Source organism: Dasypus novemcinctus, chromosome 3 (genome assembly GCF_030445035.2).
Source record: "Dasypus novemcinctus isolate mDasNov1 chromosome 3, mDasNov1.1.hap2, whole genome shotgun sequence".
Lineage (NCBI taxonomy): Eukaryota > Metazoa > Chordata > Mammalia > Cingulata > Dasypodidae > Dasypus > Dasypus novemcinctus.
The window spans coordinates 127,691,871-127,713,961 of record NC_080675.1 but is presented as its reverse complement, the minus strand read 5'-3'; the positions used below and the strand labels follow the sequence as shown (position 1 = coordinate 127,713,961).

The 22,091-nt window shown below is 36.3% G+C and overlaps 1 protein-coding gene across 1 annotated transcript in view; it reads right to left on the bottom strand.

The window, feature by feature from the left end:
* The window catches only part of UNC13C (unc-13 homolog C), a 738,074-nt gene that overhangs the window by 75,227 nt on the left and 640,756 nt on the right, over positions 1–22,091 (bottom strand). The window contains exons 27-29 of the mRNA XM_058294229.1: positions 21,521–21,577; positions 14,895–14,975; positions 3,658–3,805 (exon numbers count right to left, since the gene is read on the bottom strand). Of these exons, the coding sequence (XP_058150212.1) occupies positions 3,658–3,805; positions 14,895–14,975; positions 21,521–21,577 (286 nt within the window). The remainder of the gene's footprint in view (positions 1–3,657; positions 3,806–14,894; positions 14,976–21,520; positions 21,578–22,091) is intronic.

Below are 22,091 nucleotides of genomic sequence, written 5' to 3'. Positions count from 1 at the left end.
TGCAGGGACAGAAGCTGGACATTATATATCCTGCCATAACCCACTGAATGTACTGGGGGAGACTGTAAACTACAATGTAAACTATAACCCATGAGGCCCAGCAGTGCTCCAAAACATATTCACCAAATGCAATGAAGGTGCCACAATGATGAAAGAGGTTGTTGATGTGGAAGGAGTGGGGGGTGGGGATGGGGGTGGTGTGGGGTATGTGGGAGCCTCTTAAATTTTTTAATGTAACATTTTTGTGATCTATGTATCTTAAAAAAATACAATTAAAAAAGTGAAAAAAAGAAATGAGATCAGTAAAAATGAAATAAATATTCATTGGATATTGGGTATTGAACCAGATCTAGAAAATTATTTGGAAAATTGCAGCACACATTTATACTGGAAACAGACTTCATTTTGGATTTCTCATGCCACCAGGATAACAGGTACAAAAAGGAGTCATGAGATTGACTAGGATAATTGGTCCTAAATATTAACTGGAAATTAACTGGAATTGAAGAGGGAGGAGAATATGTGGAACCAAGGGCTGGAAGCCAATGCATCTGGTTCAGCATGTTCAGTGATAAATGTTCATGGAATAGTATAGCACCCTATAAAAATAAAAACCCCAAGAATTCAGCTTTTCTGTATGTTTCCCTGTCAGTTAAAAAACTCTAGCAGCTGAGGTTGCTTTCAAGCTAAAAGGAACATGGACTAATCAGGAGCATTTAGAAGTTATAAGCATAAACCATGGCTTTTGAATCAGCTGCAGAATGAGGATTGTAGCCTCTAAGGTGTTTTCTTTCTTGGTGTATTTTAATTCTACAATTCAGCTAATATTCGTCTTCTCTCTCCTTTACCTTCACTATTTATATTGGGCATAGTGTTGGTGGCTGATTGCATTATTTTATGGATAATAAATATTGAGATGTTGCAATAAATATTGAGATAGGTTAATATTAATGTGATAATAAAAATACAAGAATGTTCCTCTACTACAAGGTGTTAAGAATACAGTGATACATGGGAAAAACACCTAATGTAGCTTATAGACTTTAACAGTAATATTGTAATATTTTTATAGCAAAGACAAAAAAGGTACTATATCAATGCTAAAGGTCAGAAAAAAAAGAATACAGGATTTAGTTTTATGAGATGTGACTATGATCAAGCATTTTATTTTCAACTTTTTCATGAACAAGGAGACCTTGGTCATGTCATTTGACTAATCTGTGCTCATTTGTTCATCTTTCGGAATGCTAAAGAAACAGTTGAATTTGATCTGGGGATTGGATAGGATAAATGTGTCTGGGTAGGGTTTTTTAAGGTGATGATGTTTCCATGGTTTGTTAAGTTACCTTGGGCCTATTATTTTTTGAGGTTGAAATAAAGTTTATAAAATTTTTAAAAATATTGAAATAGGATTGTGATAGAATTAGAAGAGGATGGATATTACTCAGAAATCTTGGAACCATTAACTGATGAGACTTTAGCTTGTCTCCATTTGAGAAAGGCTCAAGCACATTTTTAATTGAATAAGGTATGGTAAATCAAGCAGTAGTTTTCCTCGTCTGCTCTGGAAAACTAGGACAATGGATGACGGGGAAGTAACCACTATTACCAAAGATCACATGGCAAGAAAGTGTATTCTGTGGCTTAAGTGGTCCCCATAAGGAGAAACTGGGCTTTAGCCCTCTTACTGGGAACCCATTCCACTGGACTGGCATTCTAGCAGTAAGAAGCTATGGTATGTGCTACAGGAGGCAGGTCCTGAGGAGTCACTGAAGGGAGCTGAGCTGGAAGAGGTCATCAGGAAGTTGAGGAGGTAGGAGGGACCCCTACATTGGGCCCCTCAGAAACTCACACATGGGAAAGCCAAGGTTTAGATGTAACCAAACAGGGAGCATTGAAGACATCTCTTTCTCTCCTATCCAGTCCCTCCTCCCAAAGCTCTGAAGGAGAGACAGACCTCAGTCAAGGCGGGAAGGAGGAGGAAAGGGCACACTAAACTGTCTTCTTACTCCAGGTTCTTCAGGCTTGAGCATGACTGGCTGGGGGCAGTTGGGATGATGATGAGAGGAAGGGAAGAGATGGAAATAAATTTCCACAGAGCATTGTTGAAGACAGGTATTGGAGAAAGTGCAAAGCATTTCATATCTGTACCCCAACTATTTCAGTTTTGCAAACAACAATCACAAAACAACAACAAGAAAAAACCTGCACACCTGGAAAAAAGACAGAAAAGGGGAGAAAAGAGAAAAAAAGAGAAAGAAAATCCAGGACTAAAATCAGTAAATCAGTCACTTTTTGGAATTCTTCACCTTCTTTTTTCCCCATAGGTTTTTAATATTGCCATACAATACATTCAATAAAAAAGAAATGTGCTAAATTCCATAGAAAAAATTGGATATATATTGTTTTTGGTGTGGTTTCTTTGCTAAAACATGGTGTGCTTATGCACATGCATAAACATACAGACACATGTATACCTATAAAAGCAAAACAAAATTTCATACATTCACATTCTCTGGGAATAAAACAACAACATGGTTTATTTGATGTATTAGAATTGCATCCATTATCTATGAACTCAGAAAACTTTGGGGGAGCATGGATTCAAGAAAATATGAATTTCTGTATCTCCTGACAAACCCTCATGAGCTCAAATTGTTTCCCTTTCTGGAACTATCCCAATCTGCATTCTGTATGACAAGGAATATTCACAGCATTTACTTCGACACTATTGGAAAACACGCAGTGTTAAAGACAGGCTAGGACTTACCTGGTACCTATCCTGGTACTGTCTTTGATATAGTTTGAGAAATTAAAGCACCCATGACAAAACACGAATAAGTCTGGGGCATTTTTATCATAGAGAAACAAAATTCCTGTATGTTCTTTTTTCTGAGGATCTCTCAGAATAAAGAAAGTGTCCTTCTATCCATTTTTATTATTTCTGTGGTGCAATATATTATGTTTTAGAGTTTGAGTCTGTATTTGACTCTTTTTGACTCACACTGACATTTTCAATCATCTCTCAGAAATGGCAGGTGTTAAATGCATATAATTACCAAAATATAATAAATCACAAGGCAACTTGACAGAAAGTTTATGAGGTGGGAACTTTGCCACATGAAATGGACCTGGATTTCAAATAAAATATCAAGCTGGCTTTGTGCTCAATTCATAGTAAAAGTTGGAATTTTTCTCACACGACATTAAAATAAAGTAAGACTTCCCTTTGGGAAACATGGGAGCAGAAAATTTTAAATTTGTAGTCAGGATTTGGGGAATTAGAACCATTTTTCAGAAGTTGCCAAGACCAGCATATACTAAATCATTTGTCCTGAATTAAATAAAATGGTCATGCATATTCAAAGCTAGTTTTTTCAGAAGGTAATTTTATGGAAATCAAAATCACCAGCACAAGCAACCATTCTATACAGCTTTAATATTTACATATCCTAGTGATATTGAAATTATTTATAAAATTCTAATTCATAAATTGTAAAAGTACATTGGTAATTCTTGTTAACCATAATCTTCCATTCTTAATAATGCTTTAACTTGTTGCAGTAAAAAAATCATTAATACTTTTTATAATATTTATTATATTTAATTTTAGTTTAGCATTGTTTACTTTATTCTTAGGTCCAATGTGTTACTTACTCTGTGAGGTTTGAGTATCTATGAATTTCTTTATCAAGGCATCAGTAGTTTGGGTATAAAGACTGAGAGCATATCTCAGAGATTGAAGATCTGGGCTTTTCTCCAAGAAATTCTTTTTCAGGCCATTTCCTCCTGCATGAAAGTATTGCTAAAGAAGAAAAAAAAAATCACATAAGCAGAGGCATTCAGAAGAAGTTATTGGAGGAGAGATTTTATTGCCCTCTATAGTGAAACCCAACATAGAATAATAAATCTGATCCATGTAAGATTGGTGCAAACAGTGTAACCACTTATCCATTATGAGTGAGTCACTGTCATCTAATTCAGTCATCTAGCTATTTTCTGAAGTGATGCTTTACATCACAGACCCCAGAGCCCTGAAGTCTTAAGCCTTTTACTCTCATTAATAACTTTATTTAAGCACTTGAGAGCATGAAGATGCTGTGGTCTGAACCCATATAGAATACAGGTTTAGGTAACAATTGTCTATTTCCAGATCCTCTGTATACCCAGCATCATCAAAATTTTACAAGGAAGGTAGGGCCTTGTCATATTTTCTAGATAGTAGTTTGAGATTCTAGGCCAGGTGCATGCTGCTCCATCTTCCCCATCCTCTAATCATTCCTACATTTGCAGGTATGGGCCAACCTGAGGCATGTGGTCCTTGGAAGTGCAATACCCCTGGCTCTCATATCTGATAAAAGTGATAAAACATTGAGGAATTGTTTGCTATTTTCATCCAACAAGCTCAAAACGTTCCAATATTTACAGATAACAGAGTAGATATATGCTCTTGGATAATAAATATGGCTCTTAAGGGAAGTTAGTGTTTGCATGCTGCCAGTATTATGCATAGAAATCTCTTTGGAAGACAATTTCTAGAGATATGTGATAGAACTAACAATTTTTTTTCTCCAACCATTTATAGATGATAATATTCTTATAATGTATGGTTAAAGTTAGATAAATGGTTTGCTCTCTCTTCTTGTATCAACAGTGCTAGAGGAAACTAACATTCATTGATAACTCTGGCTCCCTCTGATCTATGAGTCTCACAAATGAACATTTTGAAGAAACTCAACTAATGATTCTGATACACTTTCCTAAATAGATATGTGTCATCTATTTTAATTTTTAAGAATTTTTGATGTGGAGCATTTCAATGAACTGAAAATCACTATTATTGCAGTTTTTTCCTCTTTCCAAGGCGAGATGAAGAAAAATTTTCTGTGTATTTGAAGCTATCAAAGTGTACTTTGAAAGAGTATAATGTAGAGAAGATTCAGGGAATGAGCTAGATAGAAAAGGCAATGGAAATCTAACCTGAAGAAAGATAACTACAATTGCAGAAATCCTTCCCAAGGAGAAAAACCTATGTATGTCACTTAAAATTTCATTTACTGATGATAGCTGGGTACACAGTGAAAATATAAGTAGTTGTAAAATCTTGGTATGGTTATGAAAAAGAAACAGAAAAATTGGAAAAGACTTTTCTTACTCTTAGAGAAGCCAAAGATATAGCATTTAAATTTGTTCTAAACCTTGACTTTTTTATAAAAAATTTAAAATATTTTCACATGCAGGAAGAATTTATTAAGGACTGAGAATCCTGAACTATATCCGATACCTTGACAAATGAAAATAAAAACATGTTTCCTTTCTTCAAGAAACATGAAATCATGATACTTGAGAGTAGAAAAAAGATCAAGTGTATGTATTAAAGGAGATAAGATCCAGCATGGTCTCAACTCTGTTCCTTCTAGAAGAATGGCGACATGCTCTCTAGAAGTTTGTTTACATAATGGACCATGGAGCCACCAGAAGAAACAACTCACCCTAAGAGTGAAGAGCTGTGGGATTAACTAAACATTTTCCCTGTCAATGTTTCTTGGACGAGCCCCAGTCTTATTAAACCTGAGCATAAGTGCTAGAAGATTATAATAAAAAGAAGAAAAACTTGCAAGCATGTTTTGCCATATCTTATGACTATTGAGTATTGTTTGAGAAAATGTTAAAAACTTTGAAATAGGCAAAAAAGATTAGGGGTGTTCTGCCTACCTGACCAGATGGGTTATATTCACTTTTCACTGTCTTTGGGTTATTTAAAAATTCTGCATATTGTAGAAAGCTGATAATAATGCAAATGGTTCTTGCTCATAGAGGTGCAATTTAATTGTTTCTAATAGAATGCAACTGATATTGCATTATGGATAGATCTTTTTGGCATCAATTTGCAACTTTATTTCAGCCTTCCTTATTGCTTATATATGTTTGGTTATTTGAGGTCTCCTTTGAACCAACTGCAACATCGAACTGTTTCCCTCATCAATTAATAATGAGTTAAAGAAAAATTTTGGCATACTTTACATCTCCATTAAAGTCACAACAACACCCTCTTTTAAAAACTATTATTTGACTGTGTATATAAAGTAGCATGGGTGACAACATGCATAAAGATGTCCATGGTTTTACAGTTTAATTTGTAAAGAGAGGCTGACAGCTTTCCTGCCTGTTTTTTCTCCTTCCATCCCTTAGCAGATATTTATTAAATCAGTATTATGAGCCTAGCCTTGTGGTGGGCACCAAGGTTTTGACATGAAAAGGACATAGTGCTTACTCTCAATAGGAGTATAATTTCATTGGAAATATAATCAAGATCCCTCTAGGTAACCAAGAGAAGCCTGGGGAATCCCAGCACCACTTAAGAAGAATGGAGGTACTTGGAGTTCTCACAGGACAGTCCTTTGGTATAGCTAAAGAAATATTGTTTTGCTACTGTTGCTCTATTCTTTACATCAGATTTGTGCTGCTTAGAAATACAAGTTGCTTCTAGGTATTAGAAGGTCTAGAGGAGGTAAGAGTGGCATAAGATGGTGCTTTTAAAGGTTTACAATGCTTATTAACTTACTAAAGGCTCTGAGACCTACTGTGGTAATGAAATATGTTGAACTTTTTAACAATACACCTGTCTCCTAAACTTACTTGTACATTGGACACCTGTTTTATAGGACATCTATTAACAATCTTTGTAGAACTCTGGGACATGGAGAGACTAATCTCAAAGCAAAAAAATAAATAAGTTATGAGTTTATTCCTGAGTAAGGCTTAAGAGTCTCCCCAGAATTTTAAGTTATAATATTTAACTAACTTCCTCCTCTTTAGCCATAGTTTTAGCTGTATTTCCACTAAAGGCTCTAGCATTAGATTTAGTAAAAGAACACCTATAAGGGTAGAATGATTCCTTTGTCTTTTGAATGCATTGTATAACAGAATATATTGCAAGATAGGAACCCAGGACAGAACATAACAATGTCAGGGGAGAAAACAAAGAGCAAGATTCTAAGAATGAGAGCTTCCTGTTCAATGAACAGAGACAACACATGCTACAGGCTGTTCACTCAAAGAGCAAAGAAAATGATTTCCATGGTTATGCAAATTCAAAGTCAATTGAAATGATACTTTATGGAAGCTCCTCACACAGTATTCAGAACATTGGTGGCAGCTCCTGGGAAAATAGGTATAATTATCTCACTGGCATAGATAATTAGGAGAAACAGGGTTACAGTTATTGCATGGACCTTGGCATTAGAAATTTCACCTTCGGTTTTGTCTCTTCGCATGTGACCTTAAAGGAAATACAGAGAAGACTTTGTATTTTACTGAAGCTCATTTGAAGGACATATATGCGAGCTAGTGTGTGGGTGTGGGTATCTTAGATCTTAAACAAGTCCTGCTATCCACAGTTCATTTCAGTTTACTTGGTTTACATTCATTATAGGAGTATTTTGTGGGGGAAATTCTATGCTAGGCGGGTATTTGTGAATGTAGGGCTGAAAGCTTTCTGGATATTTCCATTATGTATGTGAAAGTCAATTCAGTTTCTTAATGTTCCTCTGCAATCTGCAGCATAATCCAAGAACCCCCAAGTAGCTGTAGTCAGATGCTCTGCTCAGACTAGTGCAAATTAGCATAACATAATTGGCAAAATAATAAGTTGGGATATGTCACTTCTTCCTCTCAGCTTGAGGACCAGGGAGATGTTGGCTGTTTAGTCCTGTGAAGGATGTCAGCTGCGTGACTTTCTCTCTACCTTGGCCCTGCCTGGCTTATATTTTTACTATGGACTTGGACAGAAAAAGGTGGAAAGGAAGCTTTTAAATGTTCGGTTGTGCCAAAGCTTGTAAGAATGACTCTTAACATTGGATAGAAGATTTCAAAGGTATTGACAGTCTGGAATGGAGAGTCAATGTTCCAGTATGAGATGGCAAAGAGAAAAAAGGAAAAGCCTTCTTATATTTTAGATAAAATATTTTCTGCAAAGTACTGAATGGGAATGACCTGACTTAACAGCAGTATGCTTTTAAAAGCTGTAAAGCTCTATTTGCTCTCAAGTTCAACATTAACTTAATAAGTGATGGGGCTGCTATCAAAGTTAATGAAATCTTACAGTGCATTAATGTAGACCAATAGGTCAAGGCAAGGGGGTTGTTACAGCACCAACATTCTCCACTGGTCAGAACTGGGTTCATTCCTAGCCTTCATCACTTATAAGGGATATAAAAAGATGAAGTGCATCCAAGGGTGGGTGAGCAGAATTTTGTAAGGTTTAGAAGCCAGGCTATTTAATAAATGGCAATAGACAACTTGGGACAGCATGATAGCTTTCTTTAGTATCTGACGGGCTATTTTACGGAAAAGTAAATAGAATTATTTTATAGCAGTTTCAAAGAACAGAAGGAGTACCAATATGTAAGTAGAAGTAGCAGAGAAGCAGATTTTGGTTGGATATAAGGAGAAACTTTCTAATAAGAAGTATATGTAAAGAATTGAAATTCCTACTTGTAAGTTAGCAAGGTTCCATCACCAGACATTATTAAACGGAATCCAGTGATAATGTGGATGGCATCTTTCTATATGAGAATGAAAGTGGAGATGTTGGATCATGTTTCCAATTCTGGGACTCTAGAATACACTTTTTCTCCTTGATTTTCTGTTATTTACTTTATAATGTGCTAGAAAATGTAATTATTCATCTGCTATACAATGTGATTTTTGCATAGGCTATTTAACTTCTCAGAGTATCTGCTAATTCATTTATAAAATGGTAGAAGAAATATCCAACCTGTCAACCATCAGCATGATGTTGGGAAGATGAAATGAATTACTTTATCTGGCAAAGCTTTGTGAACCGCAGAGTTCTTTCCACAAGTAAGAAAGTGTACCCAGTTGGTAGGATAATTCCCCAAATGCCAGCCCTGGTTTATCTCCTCAGTACCAGCTCCTATCTCCAGCAGGTTACTGGAGATTTATTTCCAAGTTTCTGCCATTATATCTAACTTCAGCACGACAAAAGGAAAACAGTTCTCCTGCTAGAGTTGGCCATTTTCCCCAGTGGAACCATATCATGGGGACTGAAACCTCCAGATCATGTTGGGCTCTCCCTTACTCTTGCCCCATATTCGGTTGCCAAGTTCCAGTGACTCTTCTTGAGCCACTCATATCCATCACGCACTTTCTACTCCTAAGGCCACCACCTGCTGATAGCTATCATCACATTACACATTAAATAACTGTAAATGATTTCTGTGGCTTAAGTCTTGAACTATTCTATTCAATTCATTTTGCGCGTTCTATTAAGATTGTTATTGCTATTCCTGTAAGATAGCTTTCAAAATCTTCAATGATTCCTCATTAACAGAATTTACTAAGTATGAGAAAAAGATCTCTGCAGTTTTATCACAAACATTTTCTTTCAATCTCATTTCACATTACTTCCCTTTGCAAACATCTGGTGAAATTCATTCCAGTCCACAGAATGGACTAACTCTCTGCCCTCTTGCTTTATATCATGATGAAAGCCTCTCTCCCTGAATACATTCATGTCATAAGTCTTCCCTCAAAAGAAAGTGTTGTCCTTCCTATCCAGGCTGTGAATTTCTATCCATCCTTCAAGACCACTCAGCTTTTTCTGACCTCTTGACTTCATAGTGTCACTCACTTCCTCTAAATCCTTACACTTTCTATCAGTGCTCCTCAATTAGTATGATATTACTCTAGTCTGGCTCTTACACTGATGTCTTGTTAAGTCAACAAATATCATTATTTAATTTTTAATGTGCCTTTTTTATCTTTTAATGTAGACTAAAAACTCCTAGAAAGAAAGAACAGCACTGTTTCCCAAAGAGGAGTCTCATGGAGCACTAAAGAATATGAGGGGATTTGTGGTCTTATAGTGAGAAGGTGCTGTACACAGGAAACCAGAAACCCAAAGGGCAAAGCCTTAAGGACTTTAACTATTGCTGGGGAAGAAAGTCAGATTTTTTTCCTTTTATTTGAGAAGTTGTGAGTTTATAGGATAATAATGTATACCATCCAGGATTTCCATCCATCACTCCACCACCAACACATTACATTGCTGTGCCACATTTGTTACAAATGATGAACCAACTCCCTCAAAATATTACTACTATCTATAGAGTTGGATTTGATAGCTTCATAAGAATGAAAGGCTTTAGGAAAGTAAAATGGCTAAAAAAGCAACCACTGGTTGCAGTAGAGGATGTCAGTTATTTCCTTGATTTAACAGTGGAAAGAGGATCCAACAAAATGAACCAGTCCATAGGAGAAATGATAGCTAAGATTTAGGGAGAGTTTTCTACATGACAGGGCTGTTTAAAGTGTTTTATATGTGATAACACATTTAATATTCTCACTATGACTCTTTAAATTAAGTAATATTATTATTCCTGTAGGAGAGGAGAGTGGCTTGTGCCCTCTAAAGTCTCTCTCTTCAGTATCTGCTATCTTGAGGCTTCTTGCCAGCAGTGTAATTCCTACCTAGTTTCAAATATTTTATTTACATTTAAATTCATATTCATCCTTCTAACATTGACAAAGTCTTCCACCCCAGATACATCACCATGTTGGCTTCACTAATGGAATGGTGAGTGGGGGCGAACACCATTGTTTACATCTCCATGAGGTTTGGAAAGAGCTGTGTATGAAGTATCATTTTCTTTATTTTGAAAACAATTAGTAATTGTTTTCCTGTTTCTTGTATTCTTCATAAAACTGCAAAAAAAAAAATAAGGTACTTCAGATCTGTCTGTGATTTGTGGAAAAAAAGTAATACTGCCATATAAAAAATCAGGAAAAATATTGTCTGCAAGCTTAGCAAGCTGTTCTTATTATAATTCCAATAATAACTCTCTAAATTCTTCTAACTCTTCCTATTTGTCATGAATTTGGAGATCTTTCAGAAACTATTTTTAAAGTCTCAGGGGAAAAATGCTAATATTTCATCACACATCTGTAGGGAAGTATTCATTTTTGTTGCATATACTATTTTGGTAACAATTTCCTGTCATTACTTGCTTTTCTCTTTCTAATACCTGTATCATATTTTCTGTAAATACACACATTTTGAAAACTTAGATATAATCATAACCTGCTTTTAACCACTGAGGTTTACATTTTTTTAGAATTTATAGATATTTTAAAAATGATATTCTATCCCAACTGGAGTGCTTGTTTATACATTGGATCTGAACATGCTACTCCTTCCCTTAACTAGAGTTCAGATTCTTTATATTGGTGTGTAAGTCTTGACATTCTGGCCCATTCATTGCTCAGCCACTCATGGCCTCTTCTATTACACTGGACCCTGAAGTTCACACCTTCTCTCATTTTCCTTATGCTTTTCCCAGGCCTAGAATTCCTTTCCCTTTTTCATCCTCTAATCCCCCAATTCCCCTTTCTGGGAAGTCTTTCCGCAGTCATGCAGAATGAGTTAATTGCCCCCTATTCACTCCCAGCACTTTGTCCACAATACTTTTATTGTACTGATTGTAGATGTTTTTGCTCCTGAGTGAAGGGCAAGCACTCTCTTTTTATCTTCAACCATCTTTTCATTGCTTATCAAAATTTCTCCATACAATAAGCTCTCAAAATAATGATTTTTGAATTGTTGTGCTCCAAACTAGGTAGAGTATTCTGTTCTTCACATAAGCATCTAGATTTTAAGTGATGTGAAAATATACTTATGATAAAATAAAAGGTATGGAGCAGGAGCCAAGGAAATGGATAATGAATAACAGAATGGGATGGGACTCAGTCACAAGAAGAACATCAGAGTCATAAAATGTGGCTCATTACCACATCTTGTTATGTATCTGGAATTCTGAGTATAAGATTTAGGGCTTTCTAGGAAGAATAGATAATATGTAAATTACAAAGATATACTTGAATAGATATTCCTTTAGTCTGAATTCTCTCCTTTATACCAGGAAATGTAGATTTCTAGAAGGCCTTGATCCACAATTTTAGCATTTTCTAGAGAAATCTCTGTATTATCACTACATGATGCCAATCTTCAGGGTGTCATGTTTAGATCCAAGCCATTAGTGTTCTGTTCCAAGACTATTTGGTAGGGTGGAGGGAAAAACATCCATTTTTTTTTTCTGGGTATTTCAATATTCATGATAAAAACACATGTGTATTGTTCAAGATCTAAGACTTTCCTTAAATTTTGATGCACGCTCAGGTCAAAGTGTAGCATTTGCTGAGAAAAGGTTTTCTGTTTTCTCTTGAAAGAAACCCATATTTCAGAGAAGCCCCACAGCAGTCCTGAAGACTTCTTAAAATACGGGCCTAATGAGAGCTCTTTCAAATGAGGGATCCCTGACTGGCCTTCTCATTAACTTGTGCATATTGATTAGACTGTTGGCTTTCTGCTCCATAGCTGTCACCTCACTACTTTCATTTTCAAATACTGTGATTTGTCATCCTTTGGCAGGTGATTGGAATGTCTCAAAGTCCAACCATCCTACCTGCAACAGATCATCATAATTTTTACTTGTGCCATATTCTACCCTCCTTATTATAACTGAAAATACATGTGATGGGTGTGACACAATAGTCTAAGCCCAATTAAGTTTTTTGAATTTGTCTTAGGATCCCCTTCCTCATTTCCACCTTCACAGCACACATTTAAAAGGGTTAATATTTTCATCTGTACTTGTATGGAGGCTGAAAGATTTTATTTTAAATAATTAGGAAATTTAGAAAGAAGTCCTCTCTATGAGGAAATATTATACAGTTTGGCCTGTTACATTTCACTTATACTTTATAATCAGTTAAACCACTTTGTAATTTAGTTAAATAAGGTGACATAGAAACAAGAACACTGAATTTAGAGTTTAGAGTCCCATCTCAGCTCTGTCAATTATTAGCAGCTCTGCAGTCTTAGACAAATAACTTAAATTCCCTCAATTTCTTCATCTATAAAATGGGAATGATTATCTTTGACCTGCCTAATACCCCAGTTGGTTATGAGGATTAGGTGAGATGATGTATATACATGAGAGTGACTTGAAAAATTCAAATTATTCTTTCCACCTATATTCTATAAACTTCATAGCATTCTTTTCCTTCATTTGTCACTTTTGCATTTCTGGTTTATTTGATTAAATTGAGCTAAAGAGGAATTAAGGGTCATCTCTTTGACAGCTTTGGGAGTTAGTCTGGTAAGCATCTGCTGCTTTGGCCTACCTACATGTTTCTTATGAGACCTCTGTCTGCCTTTTAGTCTTCCCCTTGCTAGGCTCCAGAGTGACAAGATCTCTAGCTCAATGAGTTTTAAGAAGTGCTAGTCCTCCTCCTGAAATCATTACAAGTCAACATCAGAATTAGTGCCTCAGAGCTATCAATAGAGGCAAATCTCAGAAACAGATAGGATGAAAGGTGTCCCAGCTTTGGCAAAATGATGGCAGAGGCATTGAAAGCAGCTAGCAGGAGAATGCCTTGGCTGATCAAAAGAGCATAAGGTCGACAGCCTCATGGGAGACAGCCCACATCCATGGAGGACCCAAATATAGATGTGGCATCAGAGAAGTTTGGGAACAGGGGAACTGAAGACCTGACTATAGGGCTCAGGAGGACCAGGGCCAGCCAGACTCCAGTCCTGGATGAACAGGACACAGATTCAGACACAACAGAGTGACACAGACTCACTTACTCGGATATCAGACAGTAGCTTTGTCCCAAATATCAAAGCAAGTATCTGGTAGATAGGACTGAATTAAAAGAGACAAGAAGAGCTGAATGGGAAGAGGGGATATCTGAGCTGTCAAGATGTTGATAAGCAGGTTATGCTTGGGGATCAAGATCGTCTCAGAGTTTGGGCAGAGCTCGGCTTGCCGATGGTGATCACATGTCCCTAGAGGAATACTGGGATTAGAGTAGGAACCAGGCCCATGAATACATTACATGCCATTCCTTATTTCCACACATTTTCTTTCCTTTCCTAAATCATGCATGAATCTAATAAAATCTATGAAGGGCTGAATTTGGATTCTAAATATTTTATTTTTGTCTTCGTGATGCACAACAGAGTTCTTATATTCTCTCCTAGCACTTCTTTATTTGTAGCCATTATTTCTGACTCTAAACATTAGTCATTTCTTATTCACATTCTAAAAAAATAATCTTTAAAAATAGCTAGTTTTTTAGGTTTTCCTGTAATCCTTTCTCATGTTTTCCTTGAAAATTATTTTGCACAATTTCCGTATTTCCAGACAAAACTCTGGCTGTACTTTCAGAAATTCCATTTTTATCATTTCATTGCCTAGATTCACACTCCCAGTTGCCACTAGGTATCAATGAAGCGCTCATCTCACAACTCTCATTTGGCAGTTTTGAACACTGAAGCAGCAAAATGCAGCCTCATATTAAATGCTGAAACTGCAAAAACAAAAACCATGGGGTGACAGCATCCAATTTTTACACAGGTAAAACTCTCTTTTAATGTATACATTGCAATGTCTCTTTCTATCCAGTGGGACTATTCTGTGCTCAGCAAATGGTTTATAGTAGCTAACAGTTCTTTGCTCTAATGCTCACACATTCTAGATAATAGATGTGTGCCCAGTGAAAGATGGACACATTTAGCACAGTTGAAATTATTTGAATTCCTTAATACTCTTTCACATGCATGTGTATGAAAGATGATTACATTTTAAGAAAATTGCTTAATTTTTCATATAATGATTATTTAGAATTATGAAATTATTTGAAAACAAAGAACTTCTCATTTATATCTTGATATCTGTAGGGGGTAAAAACGACACACTGCAGGTATGCATCTTTACAACTATCTACAGACATGTGTGGGAAGTACTTATCTCTTGGGGTATATGGAAGACTCTCTGGATGCCCATCCAAGGACACCATGACCTTACCTTGATGGTGGCCAGGACCACCTCCATTATAGCGCACTGTCTTGGCGTCAGGCCCTTGGCATCCTCTCGAATCATGTGCTCCTGGGAAACAGGTTAACTGCTTGTAAAATAGCCAGTTCATTTATTTAACAACTGCTTTCAAACAAAATCACTATAATTTCCATACACAAACATTTCCTATTTGATATATCTTCTTAATGGATATATATATGTATGTATTCCATTTTTGCCAAAAGAAGAAATGCTAAAAGTCCAATTAATCTTAAAGAGCAGTATTTTGATAATCATGTGGCTTTATTATTCACTTGTCAGTTTATATTAGGAAAAAAGAGAGAAACCTGGAAAATGTATGTCAAAGATTTTTCACCTTAATTCCTTACTTTATTGTCTTTCACACTGAGGAAAGTCATGGAAGGGATATAAGGAGTGAATTTTAGCTTCTCCCAATTATAACTTATAAAGTCTATTTTAAGCATAATGTCCCCAATTTATTCTCTTTCTTGAATCCTCTTAATTCTTACTCATTACTCATAGGAAAACCCCCAGAGTTAATGAAATTTTGCTCTGGAGATTTTCAATATTTTAGAATAATTTTTCAATATTTTAGAATCGATTTCAGTATTTTACAACTGATTTTGTGCCTTGTTCACTCTGGACACTCTCCACCAATCAGTAGAAGATTGGTAGAAAGTTGGAGAAATGTGTAAGAGAATTTTTTAAAAAGCTCCTTAGCCCTTTCCCCTAACTGGTAACACTTTTACCAGAGATACCACTGCACTATTCAACAACATTTATTGAGTGTTTAGTGTATGTGTGTACTGCTCTAGGTGACTGAGCTATGTTGTTGAATAAAAGAAATGTTTTTATCCTCCTGGAGCTTAAACTGTAACTTACACGTGTGCCTTTGTGCAAATTAGGGGAAAAGCCATGATGGATGGACAAAGTTTGGAGGACCCAACTTGGGTAACATATGAGTGCCTTTGGTCAATAATAAAAGTTGTCTCTTTTTCTATGAGGACACATTTCCGCATCAGCATACACAGCTCTACAAGTGAAGCATCAAGTCTAATTCAGCCATGATTTTAGCTCGATTTCAGTCACTTGCTCCCTTAGCTAGACATTTTTGTACAATGTACAAATTGTGCAATCATACTTCTATCTTGGCCCTTTGCTTATTCTATTATTTAGCAGATACCATGGTTTCCTGAATGAAATCTCTATGCCTCACCTACTTCAGAAGGCTTTCAGTGCCTACCTTCGCAATTGGCACATGGTCAGCACTCTACACATTTTTGGTAATTGACTTGTACTTCCTTCAACATCTCTCATTGGGTTCAGCATGCTTGACTGGAATCATATTCTTCAAATATTATTAAATGCAAAGTATAATGCTTCATGGATCCATTACAAACCCATCTGCATCTTTGACTTTCTCTGATATAGGGATATAAACTCAAATATATGAGCCCATTTAACACTTGAAAAAATACAATAAATCAATAAATATCCCCTTGAGACTCAAAGAGTGATGGGAAAGTTTTGTTGAGTTATAGGAGGAAATGCTTCAGGACAAGTAAAAATGGGTATTTTATATTAAATAACTCCCTCTGACTTCATTAATCTTGACTGGTTTTGTAATGTGGTCACATAAGATGCAAATAATGGTGCTATAGACAAACATAATTCTTGCTAGAAATAAGTCTCTAGGAAGCTCTAAAATCGACTAGCAATGAATTATTGCCCAAGTAAAAGGCTAGAACTCACAGTTGCAGGTGTATTTTTATTAACTGCTTTTTAGAGTATCATCAGCCTATGATGATTTATTCATATTTTCTTTTATTTTATGCAAATAAACCTGATCTCATTAAATAGCAATAAGTTGGGCATAGATAATATTGAAATTAATGTTATTTTAACATAAATAGCTAATAAAATAGTGAGAACTATTTTAGTCACTATTCATTTAGTCAAAACATTTTTCCATTAATTCCTTCACCATTTTATTTTTCTATTGAATTCCTTTTTTTGGGACTTTCTTATAGCATTAAATTATGTTGGTAAAGTTATTAAAATATTAAAGCCATTTCTATTTTTATCATGCTACATTTTAGAATATCTTATTATGAAATTCATGGTCCAAGAGTATGAAGTAATATAGGTTATGTCAAACCACTGGATAAATACTGGGTTAATAAAAAAATCCTGAAGTATAGTCAAATGCAGAAAAACATTTATTCCCTCTCCTATTTTCCTTGATACTTTGTTCTTGTAAATATTTCTCTGGAGAATTTCTGACTTTATCTGTCAGCACAATGAGTTCAGATAGCACATTTTTGGCAAATCAATTCTGCTAATATCTAAAACTTTTATAGATCCTTGGTTTAAAATGAAAAAAAAATCAAAAGTGGTGCAGAGGTGCCCAAAGATGTACTTACCAAATCCAATGGATGTATCATGATGATGGGAACGAGTGTTGTTGGGGGGGGAGAGGGGGGGTGGGGGGGTGGGGTTGAATGGGACCTCACATATATATTTTTAATGTAATATTATTACAAAGTCAATAAAAAAAAATCAAAAGTGAAAAACTGATAAAAAAATTTTATAAAATTTGGAGTTCTTTATGCCATTTGGATTTTAATTATTTGTATAAGATTGTGGGGGTCTTATCACTCTGTAAATAAAAATAACCAAGTAGAATAATAAATTAAAAATCAAGGGTCAGTAATAGAATAATATGATCAGAGCTAATTTATTTTTCCATGAACTATGGGGTAACAAGATTCTGTAGTTAGTTCTTCAGATTATTTCAGTGTTGATTAAATAAACTTTTAGGACATTTTAAACCATAGTTTGTTTTTAGATCATTATAATTAAAAGAGAATTCACAAAATTGAAGAAAATTTACTGCAAATGGCCTGTTTTAGTTTCCTTAGTTACTCAAGCAAATACAAAGAAATGGGCTGAGTTAAACAATGGAAATGTATTTGCTTGTGGTTTTGAGGCTAAAAGAAAGTCCAAATCAAGTCATTGTGAAGACAATGCTTCCTCCCAAAAGACCAATGTGTTCTGAGGTTGGCTACTGCTGATCTTTGGTATAGCCTGTCACAGGGCAAAGCACATGGCAGTGTTTCCTGGTCTCTCTTTTCTCTTCCAGATTTCATTGATGTTCAGCTTCTAGCTGTTCCCTCTGTGATTTACACACTGTCTGAATTTTATTCTTTTTATAAAGGACTATAGTAATAGCATTAATGGTGTTTATGTGTGATGAATCTGGACTCAGATGGGATCTCCCTTCATAAGACTTTCATGCTAATGTGCTGGAGGTGCAGTTAACGTTGGGATTTAAGATATATTTAGGGGATTTGAATCTCTGGACTGACAATGTGATAGCCAGGTCCTGAGCCTCAACAGACTCCAGCACCTACAATCTGATTTATTGGACTTACCACACTCAGCTAAGATGGAGTTGAAGAAGGACAATCACCACACCATGGAGCCTAGAGTGATTACAACTGAAAATGGGAGGATTGCATCCAGCATCCATGTGGAATTTGAGCCTCCTCTTGACATAGAGGTACAATGGACACAACCAATCCAATGTCCACATAGAAGAGGTGGTATTGGATTGAGAAAAGTGGACATGGTGGACGATGGGTATGGGGAAAGGCAGGAAGAGATGAGAGGTGGAGGTGTCTTTGGGACATGGAGCTGCCCTGGATGGTGCTTCAGAGGCAATCACCGGACATTGTAAATCCTCACAGGGCCCACTGGATGGAATGGAGGAGAGTATGGGCCATGATGTGGACCATTGACTATGAGGTGCAGAGGTGCCCAAAGATGTACTTACCAAATCCAATGGATGTGTCATGATGATGGGAACGAGTGTTGTTGGGGGGGGAGAGGGGGGGGTGGGGGGAGCGGGGTTGAATGGGACCTCACATATATATTTTTGATGTAATATTATTACAAAGTCAATAAAAAAAAATATCTTGAAACAAAAACAAAAAAAACAAACAAACAAAAAAAAAGAGCCATCCTGATTGAGGCGGGCCACACCTTAACTGAGGTAACCTCCTCAAAATGCCCTATTTACAATGAGTTCACACCCACAGGAACAGATTAAGTTTAAAAACATGTTTCAAACCACCACTGGACCTTAGTGTGTTATACTTTCTTTTGACTCTGGTTTTTGCCACCCAGCATGCAAAGACCCACTGGAGAGCCAGGTCCTATCTCACTCATAGTCCATAAGATTTAGACAATGCTGGCTGCATCCCATCTCAGAGATGGCATGTGAGTTAAACCAACTGGAACATTTTATTCTATAGGCCACAGTGATGGACTCTGGAAGGGTGATATGTCTCCATCAGAGCCAATAGGGTGCTAGTAGACTTTGCCAGGATTCCATGGACCTAGGTCAGTACTATTTTATACATGATTTTTTTTATCCCCCCCCAACTCCTTTGCGGCTTTTTGCATGCTGTCTGCTGTCTGTGTCCATTTGCTGTGAGTTCTTCTATGTCTGTATTTATTTTATTTCCCTTCTGCTCTTGTGGCTTGCTTGCTGTCTGCTCTCTGTGTCCATTCGCTGCATGTTCTTCTGTGTTTTCGCTTGTCTTTCTTTTTTTGTTGTGTCACCTTGCTGAGTAGGCTCTCTGCGGCACCTGTGGGCCTGGCAGCTCTCCGCAGCATGCAGGTGAGCCTGCCTTCACAAGGAGGCCCTGGGATACAAACCCAGGGCCTCCCATATGGTAGACGGTAGCCCAACTGATTGAGCCACAGCCACTTCCTTATACATGATTTTTTGAAGTTGAAAGGATGCAAGATAAAGAATGGAAGCAACAACCATTTTGCTTACATGACGAAAGATCTGTTATGACCATGTATCAAACAAAGAGAAGAGCAGAGGTTTGAGAAATTGTGAAGAACTGGGTCCTATATCATCATTTGAGTCCCCAAACAGCAGTGGTAGAAACTGGAATTACCCCTGGACTATAACATTTCTTGGATCAAAAAATTATCTGTTTGCTTATGTTACTTTGATTTTCTGTCACTTGAAACAAACTGTTTCAGCTGATATTTAACTCCGTTACTCTTTTAGGAAACTGAGGCCCAGGGAGATGATGTCTGTTTCCCAATATCACACAGATGCTAGAAGCATGGCCTGGATCAACTCTTTTGTAATCAGACACCATAATACTTTACTTTTATATTTTTATATGAGTAACTTAAGTACTGCATAAATCCATTTTTCAAGTATGGCCCAGAAATCCCTAGGAGGCAAAAGAGGGGTACTGAAAGGCATTGAGATCCAAGATCTGGAACAACTGATTGTCAGCAACATCTGTCTTCTACACTCCTTCCTAAGTATCAGCAGCACTGAATCCCTGTGAGAAACAACTTTAGGTGGTGATTGTGTCTTCTTCTAGATGGATTATTGGCTTTCTAAACTTTTCTGAGGAAGAGATAATCTAAATGATAAAATAGGATACTGGAATTATAGGGCACATATTTAAATAATTACACAGTCAAATGATCATCCTTCTTCTGTGTTCTACACATAAAAAAAAAGCAACAACGAAAAACTCATAATGACACCTAACTATGATCTATTAGCTGGGGGAGAGAGGATGATAGCGCCTTTAGGAAGTGGTAGATAGCGTACTCTTGGCACTTACCAGGCAAGGATAATGTATACATTATCTCCTTTGTCCTCATAACAATCCTGTGAACCAAGAATTAAAATTTTCTGCACTTCTAGAAATGCCAACTCTGAAGTCTGGAAAAGTTAAATACCATGGGCCATGCTACATAGTTGGAAACAGATAAAGAAGAATTTGAACCATGGTCATTTCTGTCTGGAACCCATCCCTTTAACACCATGCTGTACTATATCCTAATAGATAAAAATGAAAGAAAAACATGCATTTTAAGGTAGACAGGTGGGGTTTAAGTTATAAGCCAGAGGAACAGGGCCTGAGATTCCTTGTAAAACTCTGAAGTCTTGGGACTCTCAGTAGGAATTAAAGGTAAGGTTATTTAGGCAAAATTTTACTTAAAATGAGGTTGAACATGTTGACAAGTTCAGTGTCTGCTTTCATGAGCTTTATTTTCCCACATTAGGTTTCTAGTCTTCAAAATTTCTTTAGACTTTACTGAATTTCTATGCAGTTTTCCACTTTTCCTTCATATACATGAAATCAGTTTGGTATATGAAAGAACATGTTTTCTAATTTATTCCAAAAGCAGCAATGTTGAACAGTACAATACAAAGTTAATAATTTTCAATTGGCCTACTAATTGGAAAATATGGGAGAAAAGATATAGTAAAATAAAAATTCAGTCCTGACATTTTGACCTGATTCATCCTTAAAGTAAATTGTGATATCACACGCACACACATTCTTTAGTTCTGTCATGCTAAATATCCTTACCAGCTCTTGCAAAGCTGTAGTTAGCTCATTGTTTTTCATGAGCTCTAGTTTCCTAAAAAGTGAGGGAGTTGGATGTTACATCAGCTATAACTGTTTCAGTTTGAAGGGACAGAAAACCAAAATAACACAAGTAAAAAGAGAATTTATTGCTACATGAGATTATTCAACTGATAATTTCTTTCTTCTTATTACCTTTAGTCTGGATAATTGTCCAAGATCTTTAGCTGCAATGAAAATCATCTGGGGTCCCTAGAAAAAGAGAAACAAATGGAGAAAAAGAGAGAGACGACTTAGTCTTAAGATCTTTAGTATTAGGCATAGCAGAAATGTAGTCATTAGAGAATCTGCTCTATTTTCCTTATATTTATGACTTTTATGCCCAATGCTCTTAATTGGTCTGTTTTTAAGATTGGGTCAAAGATATCAAGTACCGCTGGCAGCATTAATATTTGCATAAGTGTTCCACTTCTTCTGAAAGTCTTAATTTTGGGTTACTGAATGGGTTGCTGTTAATGTAGCCAATTTAATGTAGCATAATAATTAAATCAGCAATCTGTAATTTTTCTTTGTTTATTTTTAGCATAGGCAACTCCCTCACTCTATCCTCCGAAAAAGAAATGAAATCTATGCAAAACTTCAATAAACACAGCTGAAAAAGGTGGAGATGCTCTTGTCAACCTACCAGACTTGCTCTAAACCCACCCTCAACCAAAGGCATTCCCTAGAGCCCCAAGGCCTAATGAAAAGAGTTGAAAAACACTGG